The following is a 13934-nucleotide window of genomic DNA, read 5'->3' on the forward strand; positions in this document are numbered from 1 at the left end:
TTATTTATTCGTTCATTTATTTTACTAATTCTGAAGTCCAACCATCCTCCATTTCTGGAATGATCCTTAAATCCGTTAAAATTTGGTAGAGTCTGTGATTAAAAAAAATAATAATAATAATTAATAATAATTTAAAAAATAAATAAAATTATATATATATATATATATATATATATATATATATATATATATATATATATATATATATATATATATATATATATATATATATATATATTTATATATATATATTTTTTTTTTTTTTTTTTAATCACACGACTGACGCAATGTTGACCGATGACGTTCAAGTGGAGTTTAATTTGTTTGAGTTTGTTGTTCTTTCCTGTGTTACAAAGGAAGCACCATGTGATCTTTCTTTTCCCCGACGCCATCATCCAACAAAGATGAAGGAAATTTAGCATAAAGGTAAAGAGGTTTTTTTCTATCCTATGAGTCTTCACATTTTACTCATTCTTTCAATTGGGCATACTCATTTACAGTAGGTGGCGATAAACGCCTGAGCGTTGCTTGCAATTCCTCAATACTTGAGAAACGAAAAAGAAAGTGGTTTCAAAACCAGGAAGTAAAGGATACCATTGTGCGCCCCAATTTTAGATTGCAGGTAAAATATACCGTAAATATTGCATTTCTTCCACATTTCACGAATTCATCTAATACTTTCCACATATTTGTCATAAATGAAGTATTTTTTTGAAGATGACAGAAAATTTTGAGATGAAGAATCGCCTTAAACTCAAAATGAGGGTTAAATTTTTGGATACATGTTTTCAGAAACCAAAGGTGGATATAGTTCGAAGTAGCAGCGAGAAAAATGAACGTGTGGTGAGCTTTACTCTCATTATACGTACGACAAAACGAATTAGTTTTGTTTGTAATCAATGAATGAACTCAAGAGTGAGTTTCATCCTGAATTGGCACCCGAGATTTGTGCTTGCTAAAATTTGGTACGAAAGACATAAGACCGTGTAGTTATTTGTCGGTTTTACAATGCTAATGGTTTAGCTCACACGAATTTAAATGTGCGTTATGACTGTCCTCGGAGTCAATTTTTTAGCACGATGATTATTTTTTTCGGTAACATTTTCCGGGTAACAAGTTCCATCGTGTAATTGGGTTCCGTAGCTATAACAGTAGGTGGTGGTAGAGGATAGGTTAAAATTCTTGAGAACCTAGTTTGGAAATCTCTTGTTTAGTGGTTTGACCAGTAGATGTATTCCTCGTATTGTGTAAAGGGTGACTTTATACGATACAATCAAACCAGTAACTACTGACCCATTATAAGCATAATAAACACGTACTGATACTGTATGTACACAATGTACATGAAACACAAGTTCGTATGGAACTCAAGTCATTGATGGAAGTAAAAGGCAGAAAACAAGCAGTGATGGCAAGATGTACATTTTTTAAAGTATACGACTGCAACATTTTTTTAAACACCTTCAAGTTCAAATAGTCTCATACACATTGAGAAATCAAAGGTGATTCTTGAAAATGCACAGCTGTGAAATGAAGGTAATTCCAGCCCATTAAGCATCACTCACAGCTTGCCTACTGTGAAGAATCTAAATTATAACACGTTATGGTCGGAAGTACATTTTTTACTTACCAAATATTTCGATTGATAAGTCTTCATAGTGTCAATGCTTTAAGTATGATTTTACAATTGAGTAAATATTGAAAAAAAGCACTGAATTAGAGGATGTTTTCCAGCTCCCCTTATAAAAAAGTCCGCACTGTTGCCGAGCAGGCTAGTTTAGTGCAGAGTATTGACATTTGCCGAGCGGCTGCGAATGAACCGAGGCTGAGAAAGTAGTGCAAAAATTATTTTCTGACAGTATATCGCCAGTGATTGCAATACAAATAGTTAAACTCTTATATAAACTATTGAATACAAAATATATTCATCAAAATCAGTTAAATTATTGCAATAGTGTTTTTATATGTCGCATCAACATTTCAGGATTAATATATAATGAATAAAAATTAGACGTTCAGTATGATTGATCAGTACATACACTAGTAGCTGTTGACACTTTACAGTAGAACAATATGAGTAACAGTCAAAAGTTTGGAAACACCCTCTAATTCTGTGCTTTTTTTTCCTCCCCTGATGTTTACTTATTGACTTTTTGTGGGCGAGAGAGTAATGTAGACGTGATTTTATTTATGGATTTTTTAAAATATTTTTGGTCCCAGCGATTTTGGTAAGCGACTGGTAAGATGATAGCTCTTTAGCCCTTTCACTCCTGATATATATATATATATATATATATATATATATATATATATATATATATATATATATATATATATATATATATATATATATATATATATATATATATATATATACGTGCCAGAGTTGTGAAAATGATCACAAAACGTCTACAATACATAATCAAGGTATCCTATTGTAACACATACTGTATATAGCACATATTATCACTATATTTCCACAGTACTAGACGGTTAATTGACGAGAAATTGTACAACGCAACCTACATTGTTGACAGTCTGCCCAACACTGGCTTATTGTGTATGGAAAAGTTGCTAATCGGCACTAGAATCTGTAGATACTGTAGATGTGTAATGAACCATTGGAATGCCATTTCATGTTATACCCATGATTCCTATACCGACTGCGATTTTTTTGAAACGCTGTGGGACGCATTGTCCCAATGAGAGTGAAAGGGTTAAAAAAATAATCATAACGCACCTGAGATGATGCAACCTCAAACTCCAAACTGTCAAACTCCAGTTTTTGAGGACCGTTATCCTGCATGTTTTCAATATTTCTCTCTTCAACACATCTGATTCAAACAATTAGCGCATCAGAAAGCTCTGCTTGAGCTTAAAACTAATATAAATTATTATAATTAATATACATAATTTTTTATTGAAACGTTTTCTGATCATTTGAATTGGGTGTGTTTGAGTGAGAAACATTGAAAACATGCAGGATACCCCTCTCAACAACAGAATGTTTAACACCTATGCTGAACTAACAATTGGAGTAGTTGCTTTTGAGCACTTTCGTTTACTCAATTACTGCCAGCACAATTAAAATGAATCCTTGACATCAATGGCCATCAATGGTGGTGAATGAGTAAACACATTTTGTATTTATTTGTTGGTCTGAGCACCCTCCTTCCAGAAATATGAGCACTTTTCAAATAAACATTGCTGTCCAATGAGTGTTTTCTTTTATTTTCTTCCCAGATTGACTTTCACTCACCACCTGAACCATTGACTGATTGAATGAACCATTCAAATTCACATTCAAAGGGTTTGTATTACATTTCATCACAGTGCAAAGGTCCTATCTTACAGTGCTGTGAAAATGTATTCGGTTTCATTTAATTATACTAATATTAATATCACACTGAGACAACCGGATGTGCAGTTAGTAAATGAGGATTTTATTTACCGAGGGGGTTACAAGAACCTATCGGACCCTATGTGAAAAAATGATTGCGCTCTGAACCTAATAGCTAGTTGTACCACATTTGGCAGTAATAACTGAAATCGAATGTTCATGATAATTGGTGATGAGTCTTTCACACTAGTGTGGAGGAATTTTGGACTCGTTTTCTTTGCAGAACTATTTCAACTCTGCCACATATTGGAGGTTTTTCTAACGTCAACTGCCAGCTTAAGGTCATGCCACAGCTTCTCAATTGAATTTTTAAGCTGGACTTTGAGCTGGCCTCAAACTTTAATTTTGTTCATTTTAATTGGACTTGCTGGTGTGTTGCTGCATGGTCCAAGAGCGCTTGAGTTTGAGGGCTTATAATACAGCTCGAATATAAAATGCACATAAAATATGAACCCTCCCTTAATGCCAAATTAATGGGAGCCCTGCGCTAGTTTTTCTGCACCAAGCTGGGTCCATCTAGGAATGATGGGAGACAATGACACCAGAAGTGTTTTGCTTCTATCCAGTCAACTTTGTTGTTTTGTTTTGTTGTGGTCACTACAGAAAACCCAGATTCAGACAGATATAGTGTTGGAAATGGCAACAGGGTTTGGAGTGCTGTGGTGGCAGTCTCAGGGTATTCAGCCAGGATTTCAAATCAGAACACCAGCAGAGTTGTTGTCTCCTAGATACTTTTAAGGCCACTGTCATTTGCGATCTCCAGCAGTCGATCATCTTCTTGCATAGACATGATATATATTTACCTGGCTTGTTAACAAATATGCCAATTTGCTGGTCCTTTTTGGCTGGAAACTCCTTACCACTATAAATCATTATTTCAAGTAGGACTCCTGGGTATGCTTATTGAAATTTTATTTATTTTTTTTTTTCTTATTTGTAGGGTCTTCTCCAATCTCTTCGCTGGGCCTTTTCCCCTGTCAATCAAAAAAAATCCAAACAAATCCAAGAGAATCTTGTCAATTTTCAAAATATAAGGTTTTTCCAAAATAAACTATCTTTCAGATTCAGATAATACATATAACAGAAATAGTTAATTATTTCGGGTGCCAATTGTGAGAAATGTCTTTATTTTAAAAACAAAAATGTTGCTTTTTGTTTAAACTAAATTCATTAGGCACGCTGTTAAAGTATGTATGTGAAAGTGTCACTAAACATTGTAGATCCTGAATTGCTTCTGTATGTTAATTACTTATCCATAGGCTCAAAAATCATCCTCTTAAGGCTCAAAAGCAGCAGGCTAATTCATATGCAAACATTGCTTTATAAAGCTTCAGATTCAACAAGTGCTCTTAATCTTCTGCTCGATGCTTTATAATGCCACCTGTTGAAAGGTTTATCCAGCACATCCAACAAATACAAAAGTGCTTGTTAAGGAATGTCATGGCATTTTTCCAGTGGGGCTCAACCACTCGCGAAAGCTCTCTGCCAAGTCACACTGAAGTTTTTTCTGGTGGCTAAAGTGACACCAAATGCCCCTTTTACACACTTGATCTTTGCGTTGTTTTTATTTTGGCAGCTCCCTGGCAACAGGCAGGCAGAGCAGCTCGTGCCTTGAATTTCATAGAGAAGGAAGTGTGACATTAATTATTTGTGAGTCATTTTGGTCAAAACCATCGGAACTATGTACATATTGAGGGTTTCCCTTTTTTTGGGTTGATCTAGATGAGAATAACACACGACACTAACCCACGGCTCACAGGCCATGCATTGCCTATGAGCGCATTTTTGTAATCAGAAAAATCAAAGCACAGAGGAACTTTTATAAAAAAAAAAACATAAAACATTTCACTTGCAAATCCTCATTATATAAATTGATGTTCTTAATATTATTTGATATCTTTAGGAAGACTTTGTAAGTTTTATGCCCTGAAAAATGTTTCTCATCCCTGCTCTAGCAGTATATAAAACACATTAGTGTACATCGGTTACGATGGTCCCTTGTATTTGTTGTATTTGTATGTATACCAATCAAAACCAACCCAACCAAGACCCCAGAATGGACCAAAATGCCTTTATGCCTCTCGATACCATCCTAATGGATATTGTTCATTCAGCATGTTTAAATGTATGTACTTTTTAAATGGCCAGCTGGTTACAAATTTCTTAGAAATATAAGGGTATCTCTAATGTGCACTCTCCTAGGTTTAGCTAAAATATATATGATTTTCACAGCCATTACAAATCTCACATTCATACAGTGACCAAAATGGATGAGAATGAATGGGAGGGAGAGGTCTTCTAAGGGTCTATGTTCTCAGGCTGTGCATCAGGGAGGTTTTTTTTTTTTTTTTTTTTGCACCATGACTAGTGCATAGTCCTTTCCTGGGGAAATCCGAGACAAAATCGAGAGAGCCTGCTGCCCGGAGGGCGCAGAGGACAGGAAAATGAGCCCTGGGAAGGAGGAAGGGAGGTAGAGGGAGCAGGTAAGGTAGTGAAGTGACAGGAAAGGAACTGCAACTTACAGACAAAATCATTCACTATAATTGCACAGACAGCGCTCCAATTTTACTCCCAACTACCTCAGCTGTTATTCCAATGTTACGGTGGTTCAAGGTTGTCTGCTAAAGAAATAATATTCGAGGTCACAGCTTCTTCCCTATGCTTGTTTTGACCAAATATCTCATCTGTCACATTACTAGCTGTATCTTGGCCACAGTAAAAAAAAAAACATGTTTTCTGTGAAACAGAATATGTTAAATTACATTTTTCTATTCCTATCATTAAACATTTAACTGTCTAGCAATTTCTTCATCACAAAAATACAGAAAAGGCCAGAGGAATAGCACAGCACACTTTTGGAGTAAATCCTGTTTCTATCTCTTGTGACGTCACAAACAAGGATTTGACCTCTAAGTTTTGTTTGGGCGTGTTTTTCTAGAACAATCGAGTTGAACGGGACTGTATTTATTGTTAAAATGTATCCAGTTTCTCCATAAGGCAGGAATATCAACTATACGTCCATTTGTTTTCACTCCTTGACAGGTTGAAGGAGGTCAAGGGTCACAGTGAAACCCCACCTCACGTGTGTTATCCCCACAGGTCTTGACCCAGCTGTGCTGATAGAGGAGCTCCTCACAACATGGCGCAGCAACAATTTGCAGGAGGTGAGAGTTCGCCATATATCATTTCCACATACAAAATGTTGTTAAGGGTGAAAACATTGTTCCTTTTTTGTTGTCTACATGGAGCAATTGAAGCAACAGTCAACAGTGTGTTAAAGAACTTGGACCTAAATGAAATTTGTGTGTGGGTTTGTGTGTGTGCATGTGTGTTAATGAGGAAACCAGAGTGGCTGTCAGTAGGAAGGAAGGAATTTGCTCTGAATGAACTTGAGATCTGTGTGAGGAGGATATTGAGGGAATGACATCTGTTGGGCAAATTAAGATGCAGCGCCAGACATTCTCACACAGTTATTATTTTCTCCTGAAGGAAGTTTCTAAAGCCAAGTTTGCATTCTTAAGTAGGGACCTCATATATGTATTGGGAATCGACCGATTATTGACCGGGTCAATTATCAGAGCTATATTCACCATATTGGTACTTTTTGTATTACTCTTAAAGCCAATAAACTTCATCATTATGACTAGGTTCACACTGCAGGGCTTAATGCTCAATTCCCTTTTGTGTGTGTAGGTGTGTGTGTGTGTGTGTGTGTGTGTGTAGGTGTGCGTGTGTGTGTGTGTGAAATACGATTCTTTTGTGAAGTTATTCACATTTCCAAATAAATTTGACCCTATATGAGACATGCGCATTGGGGACATCGTGACGTCACAGACAGCGTGAGTGCTTCACGTGTTTACGGAAGTACCTGGTGACGTTGAAATAACTGTAATAGCGGAGCCAGAATATTTTCAATCTGTTACTGTAAATATAAGGGGTAAATTCAGGAGGGGAAGAGTAAACTTTTTTGTCTTGGTATTTTGTGCAGCGTCAGCAACATCTTTCACTTGCTTCCAGCGAGCGAGCACGCCAGTGCGAGAGAGAGAAAGAGACAAAATACACCTCCATTGGGGTGTCTTCGCCTCATCAGCTATTGTTGTTTTGGTTTTACCAATCTGCTTCCGCCTTTTTGAGCGCAGAATTGTGACGTTTGTCACTTGTTTGCTACATGCGAAGAGGATGAATGCAACCTGGCCGTCGCATGTCAAAAGATTGGCTACGTGTTGGATACCACATACCCAATAAAATCACATCTGTGTTGTTGACACTGCCCTAAAAAACAGTTACTGGTTGTATACAACCAATTAGTTGCTAATTCAATTGCTAATACGTCATCACCCCGCAGTTTCACTTAAACAAAACTTTGTTTTTCAATACCGATTGGTCCCCCTGACAGGTTGAGTAAAATTAATTTAGTAGGCATTACTAAGTACATTGAGGGGAGAGTTGTGTTCTTATATGCGTGTGCGCACGCTTCTATTTCAACAAAGTTATTTTTACTATTATTTAACAGTTACTTTACGCAAACCTTTTCTGTGTTGAGTGAGAAATCCCAAGCAACAGAAAATTAGATGATAGAATTTTATCCAGAAGATGTATTGACAGTTTCTTGTGGAGGAGCATGACATGACATGACATGACATGACATGACATGATATATGATATGATGAATAATATTAACAATAACAATAATAATAATGCATTTTTTTAAAACTACAATAAATATTACTTGATTCCCTGAGATGAATATCGGCTTTGAATATCAGTTATCAGCCTCCTTGACTTCTGATAATCGGTATCAGTATTAGCATCGGCCCTAAAATAAAAAGCCTTTTAGTCGATCTCTGATATGTACTATGTCCTTTGACTTGTGTGGGCCTGTATATAAATATATACAGGTACGTACTTGTACTTCAGCTTTCCAACTATGTGAAAGTGTGAATGTGAATTGCTTGAATTTACAATGACATCTGATGTTGAAAATGTTTTTCCTCTAGAAAGTAGGAAACACAACTTGAATGAATGGCACCTCGACTCCTTTTTTTCATAGAATCCATCATAAAATCTTTATTTTCTGTCCTGCCAAAATTTTAAATAACATTTTAACATTTAAACCTGTAACATAGGTGCAAATAAAAGATTAATGATTTCCAATTTTTTTAAAAAACAAAAAACAACTTCCGACATGTAGCTAAGAAATTGTGACAGATATTTCTGTGTGTCTGCAAGACCAGTATTTTCTCAAAGATGTTAAAATGCGGCTCACTTGTGTAAATTGCAATCCTTTTTGATTGATGATAAGGATGAGTGATACTGATACCTAGCAGTGGTCCGACACCTAGCCATATTTCAAGGTATCGGTACGTGTTAGGGCAGCTGATACTAGTATTTTCCTCTCTTGAAGCTGTTTCGCGATCACAAGTTTGAAATTGCTAAATATTGCACTAAAATATTGCCATTCATTTCATGATTTTTTAGGAGAATCCTATATTGTAATATATAGTTATTTAAATTGTGTCATAGTGGTAGAGTAGGAAAAGTGTTAGGGTTGTAGGTCTGAAAAAAAATGTTACCTGAAACATTAATCAATGATAAATGTTGTTCTGAGTAGCCAAAATTATCACATTTTAATACTGTACATACTTAGCTTCGCTCTCATATCTGACTTCTTGAATCTCTCCATTCCTTGTTTTCCTCCCACAGCTCCATTTGGTTGCCCAGGAGGGATTTTCAGAGCTGAACGATCCCCTGGAGTCCTTCCTAACAATCCTAGAGTGTGCTCCCGCCAAACAGAAGACTCGGGGCCACTTGGGGGCTCAGATCTCCAAGGAATTCCAGAGCTGGCTGAAGACACATCCCCAGGTTGATGAGTTTCCGATTACAAAGCTCCTCTGTACCTTTTTATCTTATTTGTATTTTTTTTCATGTTTTAAGCATAATGCATTTAAGGCACATTTTGGCTCCAAAAATACAAATTTCTCTGGATTTTTCTTCATCACATTAATGTTATAGATAGCGAGCTTATTCCTATATCTGATACATTTATGGATTAACGTTATTGCTGATTTTTCTTAAATCTGTGCATTATTGTCTCAGGTTACATTAACTTCACTTCCTGAGCAGAAAGCATCAATTCTTAGGCATCGGGCTCTTTCCCTTCTCACTGACACCCAGACCAGTTTTGTTGAAGGTCTCATAAATATCTACCAGCTGACCACTTTGGATCCAGCTACCTTGTGTCTGCACATCAAGAAGCTGCTTGCCTTCAAATGCTACAAAGAGGTGATTGTTGAATGTCAATATTTTTTCTGAAGGTCTTTAGCAATTTTAATTTAAATTAAGTGTGTTCCACAATAATCCAAATCGTCCCTTGCATTTCCTTTCAGGCAGCTGTGCTTGGTATAAAGCTGAATTTGCAGAATGAACTAGATTTGGAGGATGTGAGTCACACATTACATTCCAAGTTTTGAAATAAGCAGTTTTGCAGAATTTGCATTTCGCAATGGTAGTGAATGAGTCAATAATAGTGAATGAGTTAAAACACACTTTTTATTGTTCTCTGTGCATTTAACGCCCAATTAAATGGATACTATTTACATTTCCACTGCAGGTATGCGTGCCTCTCATCTTACAGGACAAGTTGTCCTTAGCAGAAACCTTTGTCACAGGAAAAATCGATCTAGAACAGCAACTAGTCTGTCTACTTGACTCCTGGTGCCACCCAAATTTCTCCTTGAAAGACATGACAAGCAAGTACGGTACACATTAACACCCCCCGCTCGCCCCAAACAAAAGCTTACAGTTTTTGTTTTTCTTCAGGTGCTTCCCTCACCTCTCCTTGTCCAAAAACAGCCTTGCTCAGATCAAGCCCAAAATGTTGGTAAAACATGTCTTCCGACTTGTGGAGAAATTTAACATTGATCAAGGTTTGTGAATGTACTCGTGTCATTGCTACAGATGTTTTCTATGCATCCACCAGAAAATGTTATTCTCATTGATACAGCGCTGTGTCCTAATGCCCTGCACAAGAGGAGGCAGGATACACTTCGTTTCCTCATGTTCAAGAGATTTGTTGATGTAAGTGAGAACCTAGAACAAACCTGTAGTGCTGCTTGCATAGATTTTATATTCACATATCACTGTAGATTATGGCTGTAGCAGCTCAGTCATGTATGATTCTTTCGTTTAACCTTTTCACTATAATTTGTATCAATAAATTGATTTCAATTAGTTGTAAATTTTTGTTGGGAAAATAAAGAACACATTTCTTTGGCTGCAATCCTTTGGAGATGAAACATTTTATTTCTGTCAATCAAAACTGATTTCCTTTTTTAGCAAAGCATGACAGAGGAGAATTGGAGTGACCATGTTCAGGTAGGTACCATTTTTAGGTTGATGATCATGTGTGAAAAGCAATGTGTACCCGTATTTGTTCCAGAGCCAACTGTTTTGTGTGTGTCAAAAAATATTCAGACCGTAGTGGCAGATGACCTTGAGCTCCAGATCCAGTTGGTGGAGATGTTGCCCAAGTACTGCGGACTTGAAAAAGCTGCTCAGTGGTCGCTGAGATACAACCTTCCTAGGCACAGACTTCCTATTGGCGTTTGGAAGATCCAGCAGAGTTTATCACCTGAGTTTCAGTGAGTTATTTAAAATTGTTGTAAATTCAGTGGAATCTTCAAAGCTGACTGTCTTAAAGGGAGAACATTTCTGATTCAAATTCACTTTTTGGAATTAAGATGCCATAGTACGTCTACACCTTTTTCAGCGAAGTACCCTCTATCCAGCTCAAAGCAATTTTGGATTTAAAAAAAAAAAATACTTAAAACATAGTGCTGTGCCAGCAGTGTCTGATTTATTATTCCAGCCATTCGTCGGTCTTTGTCTCTGTCTCTTGTGAACAAAATGACTTAGAATTGGCTTAGCTGTGGCTGCAGTTGTGCATTTGTGTCCATCTGTTGGCGGCCTTTCATGAGAATGGACACTGAGAAATCATACTCATTTTAACTGTATTGCTATTGCTTGTGATTGAAAGGTGTTCTTTAAATCCTATTAGTGATTGATTTCGGTTTATACATGTGATGTTACAATTACTGTTCAAAACCTTGCATATATTTACAAGGCATTAACATTTTGAGTACACTTAGTTAAGATTTGATGATTGTTGGAGCAAAGAATTCCAAATATGATCATGCTCAATGGGAAATTTTGTTTTGGGAGATTCTACTGTACTATATCTGTTATGCAAATTGTGGTGAGCACATACGGAAACAATTTTGTAAAAAAAGAGGAATAGTTTCACTCTCAGTTTGGTTGACCACATCCCTATTTTCTCACAATCCAAATGATTCAACTTGCTTGCTGAAATGTACTGGCACACCCATCTTAGAGTACTCACAATGGGTCTTTTATTTTAGCTGTACAAAGCGTGTAAGGGAAATTAAGTGCATGTTTTTAGCATATGTATACATTCTAGAACAAACTGCTATAATGATATTTCTATGTGTCATTCCTTTTCAACACATTCATTAGTATGCAAAACTCTCACATCTGCACAGACATATGAGCAAATCTGTATGCAACGAGGAGTGGATGCCATCTGAAGCTCATTGTCAGAAGTTCTACCAGGCACCCCTCTCCAAAGAAAAGGTTCAGTACGTGGAGACCTGGGAAGCCCTTCAATGTTGTAGACAAACACTTCTTAAGGTGAGGACAGAAAAACATAAACTGAAAAAGAATAATGCCCAAATGAGTGATTTTTTTGTCTTTTTTTAGAAGGGTGGTATCGTGGGAGTTGATATGGAGTGGCAACCCACGTTTGGCTGCAGCTCAACTCAGCAGGTTGCCCTGATACAGCTAGCTACTTTTGACACTGTTTTCTTATTAGACCTCTGTGCAAATGGATTTTATCAGCATCCAGAGACCATTGAGTTCATTAGAAATTTTTTCTCTGAACAAAATGTCCTTAAAGTGGGTAAGCAAAACATTTAGACAATGAAAACTGTTTCATTTGAGACATTTGTACAGATAATCTGAGAACCATGTGTCTTTTTCAGGTTATGGCATGGCCGGAGATCTTAAGTTTCTCAAATCCACTTGGCCTCAGTTTTTGGAGGAGCCATTGAAAATAGAGGGGATCCTTGATCTCCTCAATGTACACCGAAAGGTAATATTATTGTGGTGTATGATTTCTTACCGATCTCTAACAAAGATTGTATTTACTGACTGTAAAATAAATAAGTTCAAATTCACCCATTGAAAATGGAGTAGCTTTCTCAGATGGGACAGAATATCTAAAATTTGCCTCATTAGAAGCCTGCTAGCAATATTTTTGTTTGACTTTTACAATAAACCAACAAAGCAGGATGATGCTTCTGCAACTCATAAACAGGTAAAAGACATGCAGGACAATATCAGTTTCAAAGGATAGGTTCACACTGCAGGGCTTAATAATCAATTTCGATTTTTTCTTTGTGTGTGAGATCCGATTTTTTTTTTTTTAGTGATGTCATTCACATTTCCACTGTGTGCGAACGCCAAGAGGCCCCAAAACAGTCCTGTATGTGCAGAGTACACAGTTTTTTAATCTGTTACATTTAAAGTGGAAAGGAATCAGAAATGTGTAGTATTTGGCCATGGCAATTTGTGACGTGACAGTAACATCTCTGCTATTGTTTTGTTTTTGATTTTTTTTTTCAAAGCGGCTTCCACTTTTTTGAGCGCAGAATTGTGACATTTGTCACCTGTTTACTGTGTGCGAGTTGGATGAATGCAATCTGGCCATTAAGACTGTTGTCGCACGTCAAAAGGTCGGACACGTATTGGATTTTGTACCAAATACACAAGTGGCCCGGGTCATATTTGAAAAAATTGGATCTGTGTCGTAGACACTGCCATCAAAAAAATCAAATACAGGTCGGATAGAGGCAAAATCAAAATTGTGTCACTTCAATCTGAAGTGTGAACCCAGCCTAAGAGTCACTGCATTGCAAAATTCCCTTGTTTAGATCCAGTGTAGGAAGGTGAACAACGCTCAGTGTGGCCCTAAGGAGGTGCTGGTGGGAGAGGACTCTGGTGAGAAGGGCCTTAGTCTGCTAGTGCAACAGGTCCTGGGAAAGCCCCTTGACAAGAGCGAGCAAATGTCCAACTGGAAAAAGCGGCCGCTGCGTGTCAGCCAAATCAGATATGCAGGTGAGTCATTCAATATCACCCAATTGTCATACTCGATTATGACTGATTATCAACATGTTCCCGAAATAACTGCTTACTATTCACATATTCTACCCCTCCATTTCAGTGACGGATGCTTACTGTTTGTTGGATGTGTACTCTGTGCTCTCTGTTAACCCCACCAACTTTGGGCTTCCAAGCAATTTGCGCTCCATCTCTTTAACGCAATCAGAGAAGAATGGACAAGCAAAGCAGAAGGATAAAAAAAAGAAGATGATGGATCACAGCAGCAACAAAGAGGTCACGGCTTGGCTAAAATGTATTAGTCATAATTTCTTTTGTTTCCTCCAATTTTCTCACATTC

General features: G+C 37.0%; 1 protein-coding gene across 3 annotated transcripts in view; it reads left to right on the forward strand.

Moving 5' to 3' along the window:
- Positions 1 to 398: 398 nt before the first annotated feature.
- Positions 399 to 13934, forward strand: part of exd3 (exonuclease 3'-5' domain containing 3) — a 44504-nt gene continuing 30968 nt past the window's right edge. Inside the window, exons 1-16 of one of the 3 annotated variants that reach the window (XM_088435193.1) lie at positions 399 to 426; positions 3244 to 3310; positions 6500 to 6564; positions 9104 to 9262; positions 9497 to 9682; positions 9787 to 9840; positions 10011 to 10153; positions 10220 to 10326; positions 10404 to 10477; positions 10736 to 10774; positions 10874 to 11040; positions 11959 to 12106; positions 12176 to 12374; positions 12457 to 12566; positions 13408 to 13591; positions 13698 to 13870. In XM_088435193.1, the coding sequence (XP_088291319.1) occupies positions 3283 to 3310; positions 6500 to 6564; positions 9104 to 9262; positions 9497 to 9682; positions 9787 to 9840; positions 10011 to 10153; positions 10220 to 10326; positions 10404 to 10477; positions 10736 to 10774; positions 10874 to 11040; positions 11959 to 12106; positions 12176 to 12374; positions 12457 to 12566; positions 13408 to 13591; positions 13698 to 13870 (1836 nt within the window). In that variant the 5' untranslated portion in view covers positions 399 to 426; positions 3244 to 3282. Of the gene's footprint in view, positions 427 to 573; positions 623 to 1472; positions 1537 to 3243; positions 3311 to 6499; positions 6565 to 9103; positions 9263 to 9496; positions 9683 to 9786; positions 9841 to 10010; positions 10154 to 10219; positions 10327 to 10403; positions 10478 to 10735; positions 10775 to 10873; positions 11041 to 11958; positions 12107 to 12175; positions 12375 to 12456; positions 12567 to 13407; positions 13592 to 13697; positions 13871 to 13934 lie in introns of those variants that run through there. The other 2 variants (XM_088435192.1, XM_088435194.1) reach the window with 2 other exon arrangements.

The sequence above is a fragment of the Hippichthys cyanospilos genome, chromosome 15 (assembly GCF_059441005.1).
Source record: "Hippichthys cyanospilos isolate Australia breed blue-spotted pipefish chromosome 15, RoL_Hcya_1.0, whole genome shotgun sequence".
In the NCBI taxonomy this organism is placed as follows: Eukaryota; Metazoa; Chordata; class Actinopteri; order Syngnathiformes; family Syngnathidae; genus Hippichthys; species Hippichthys cyanospilos.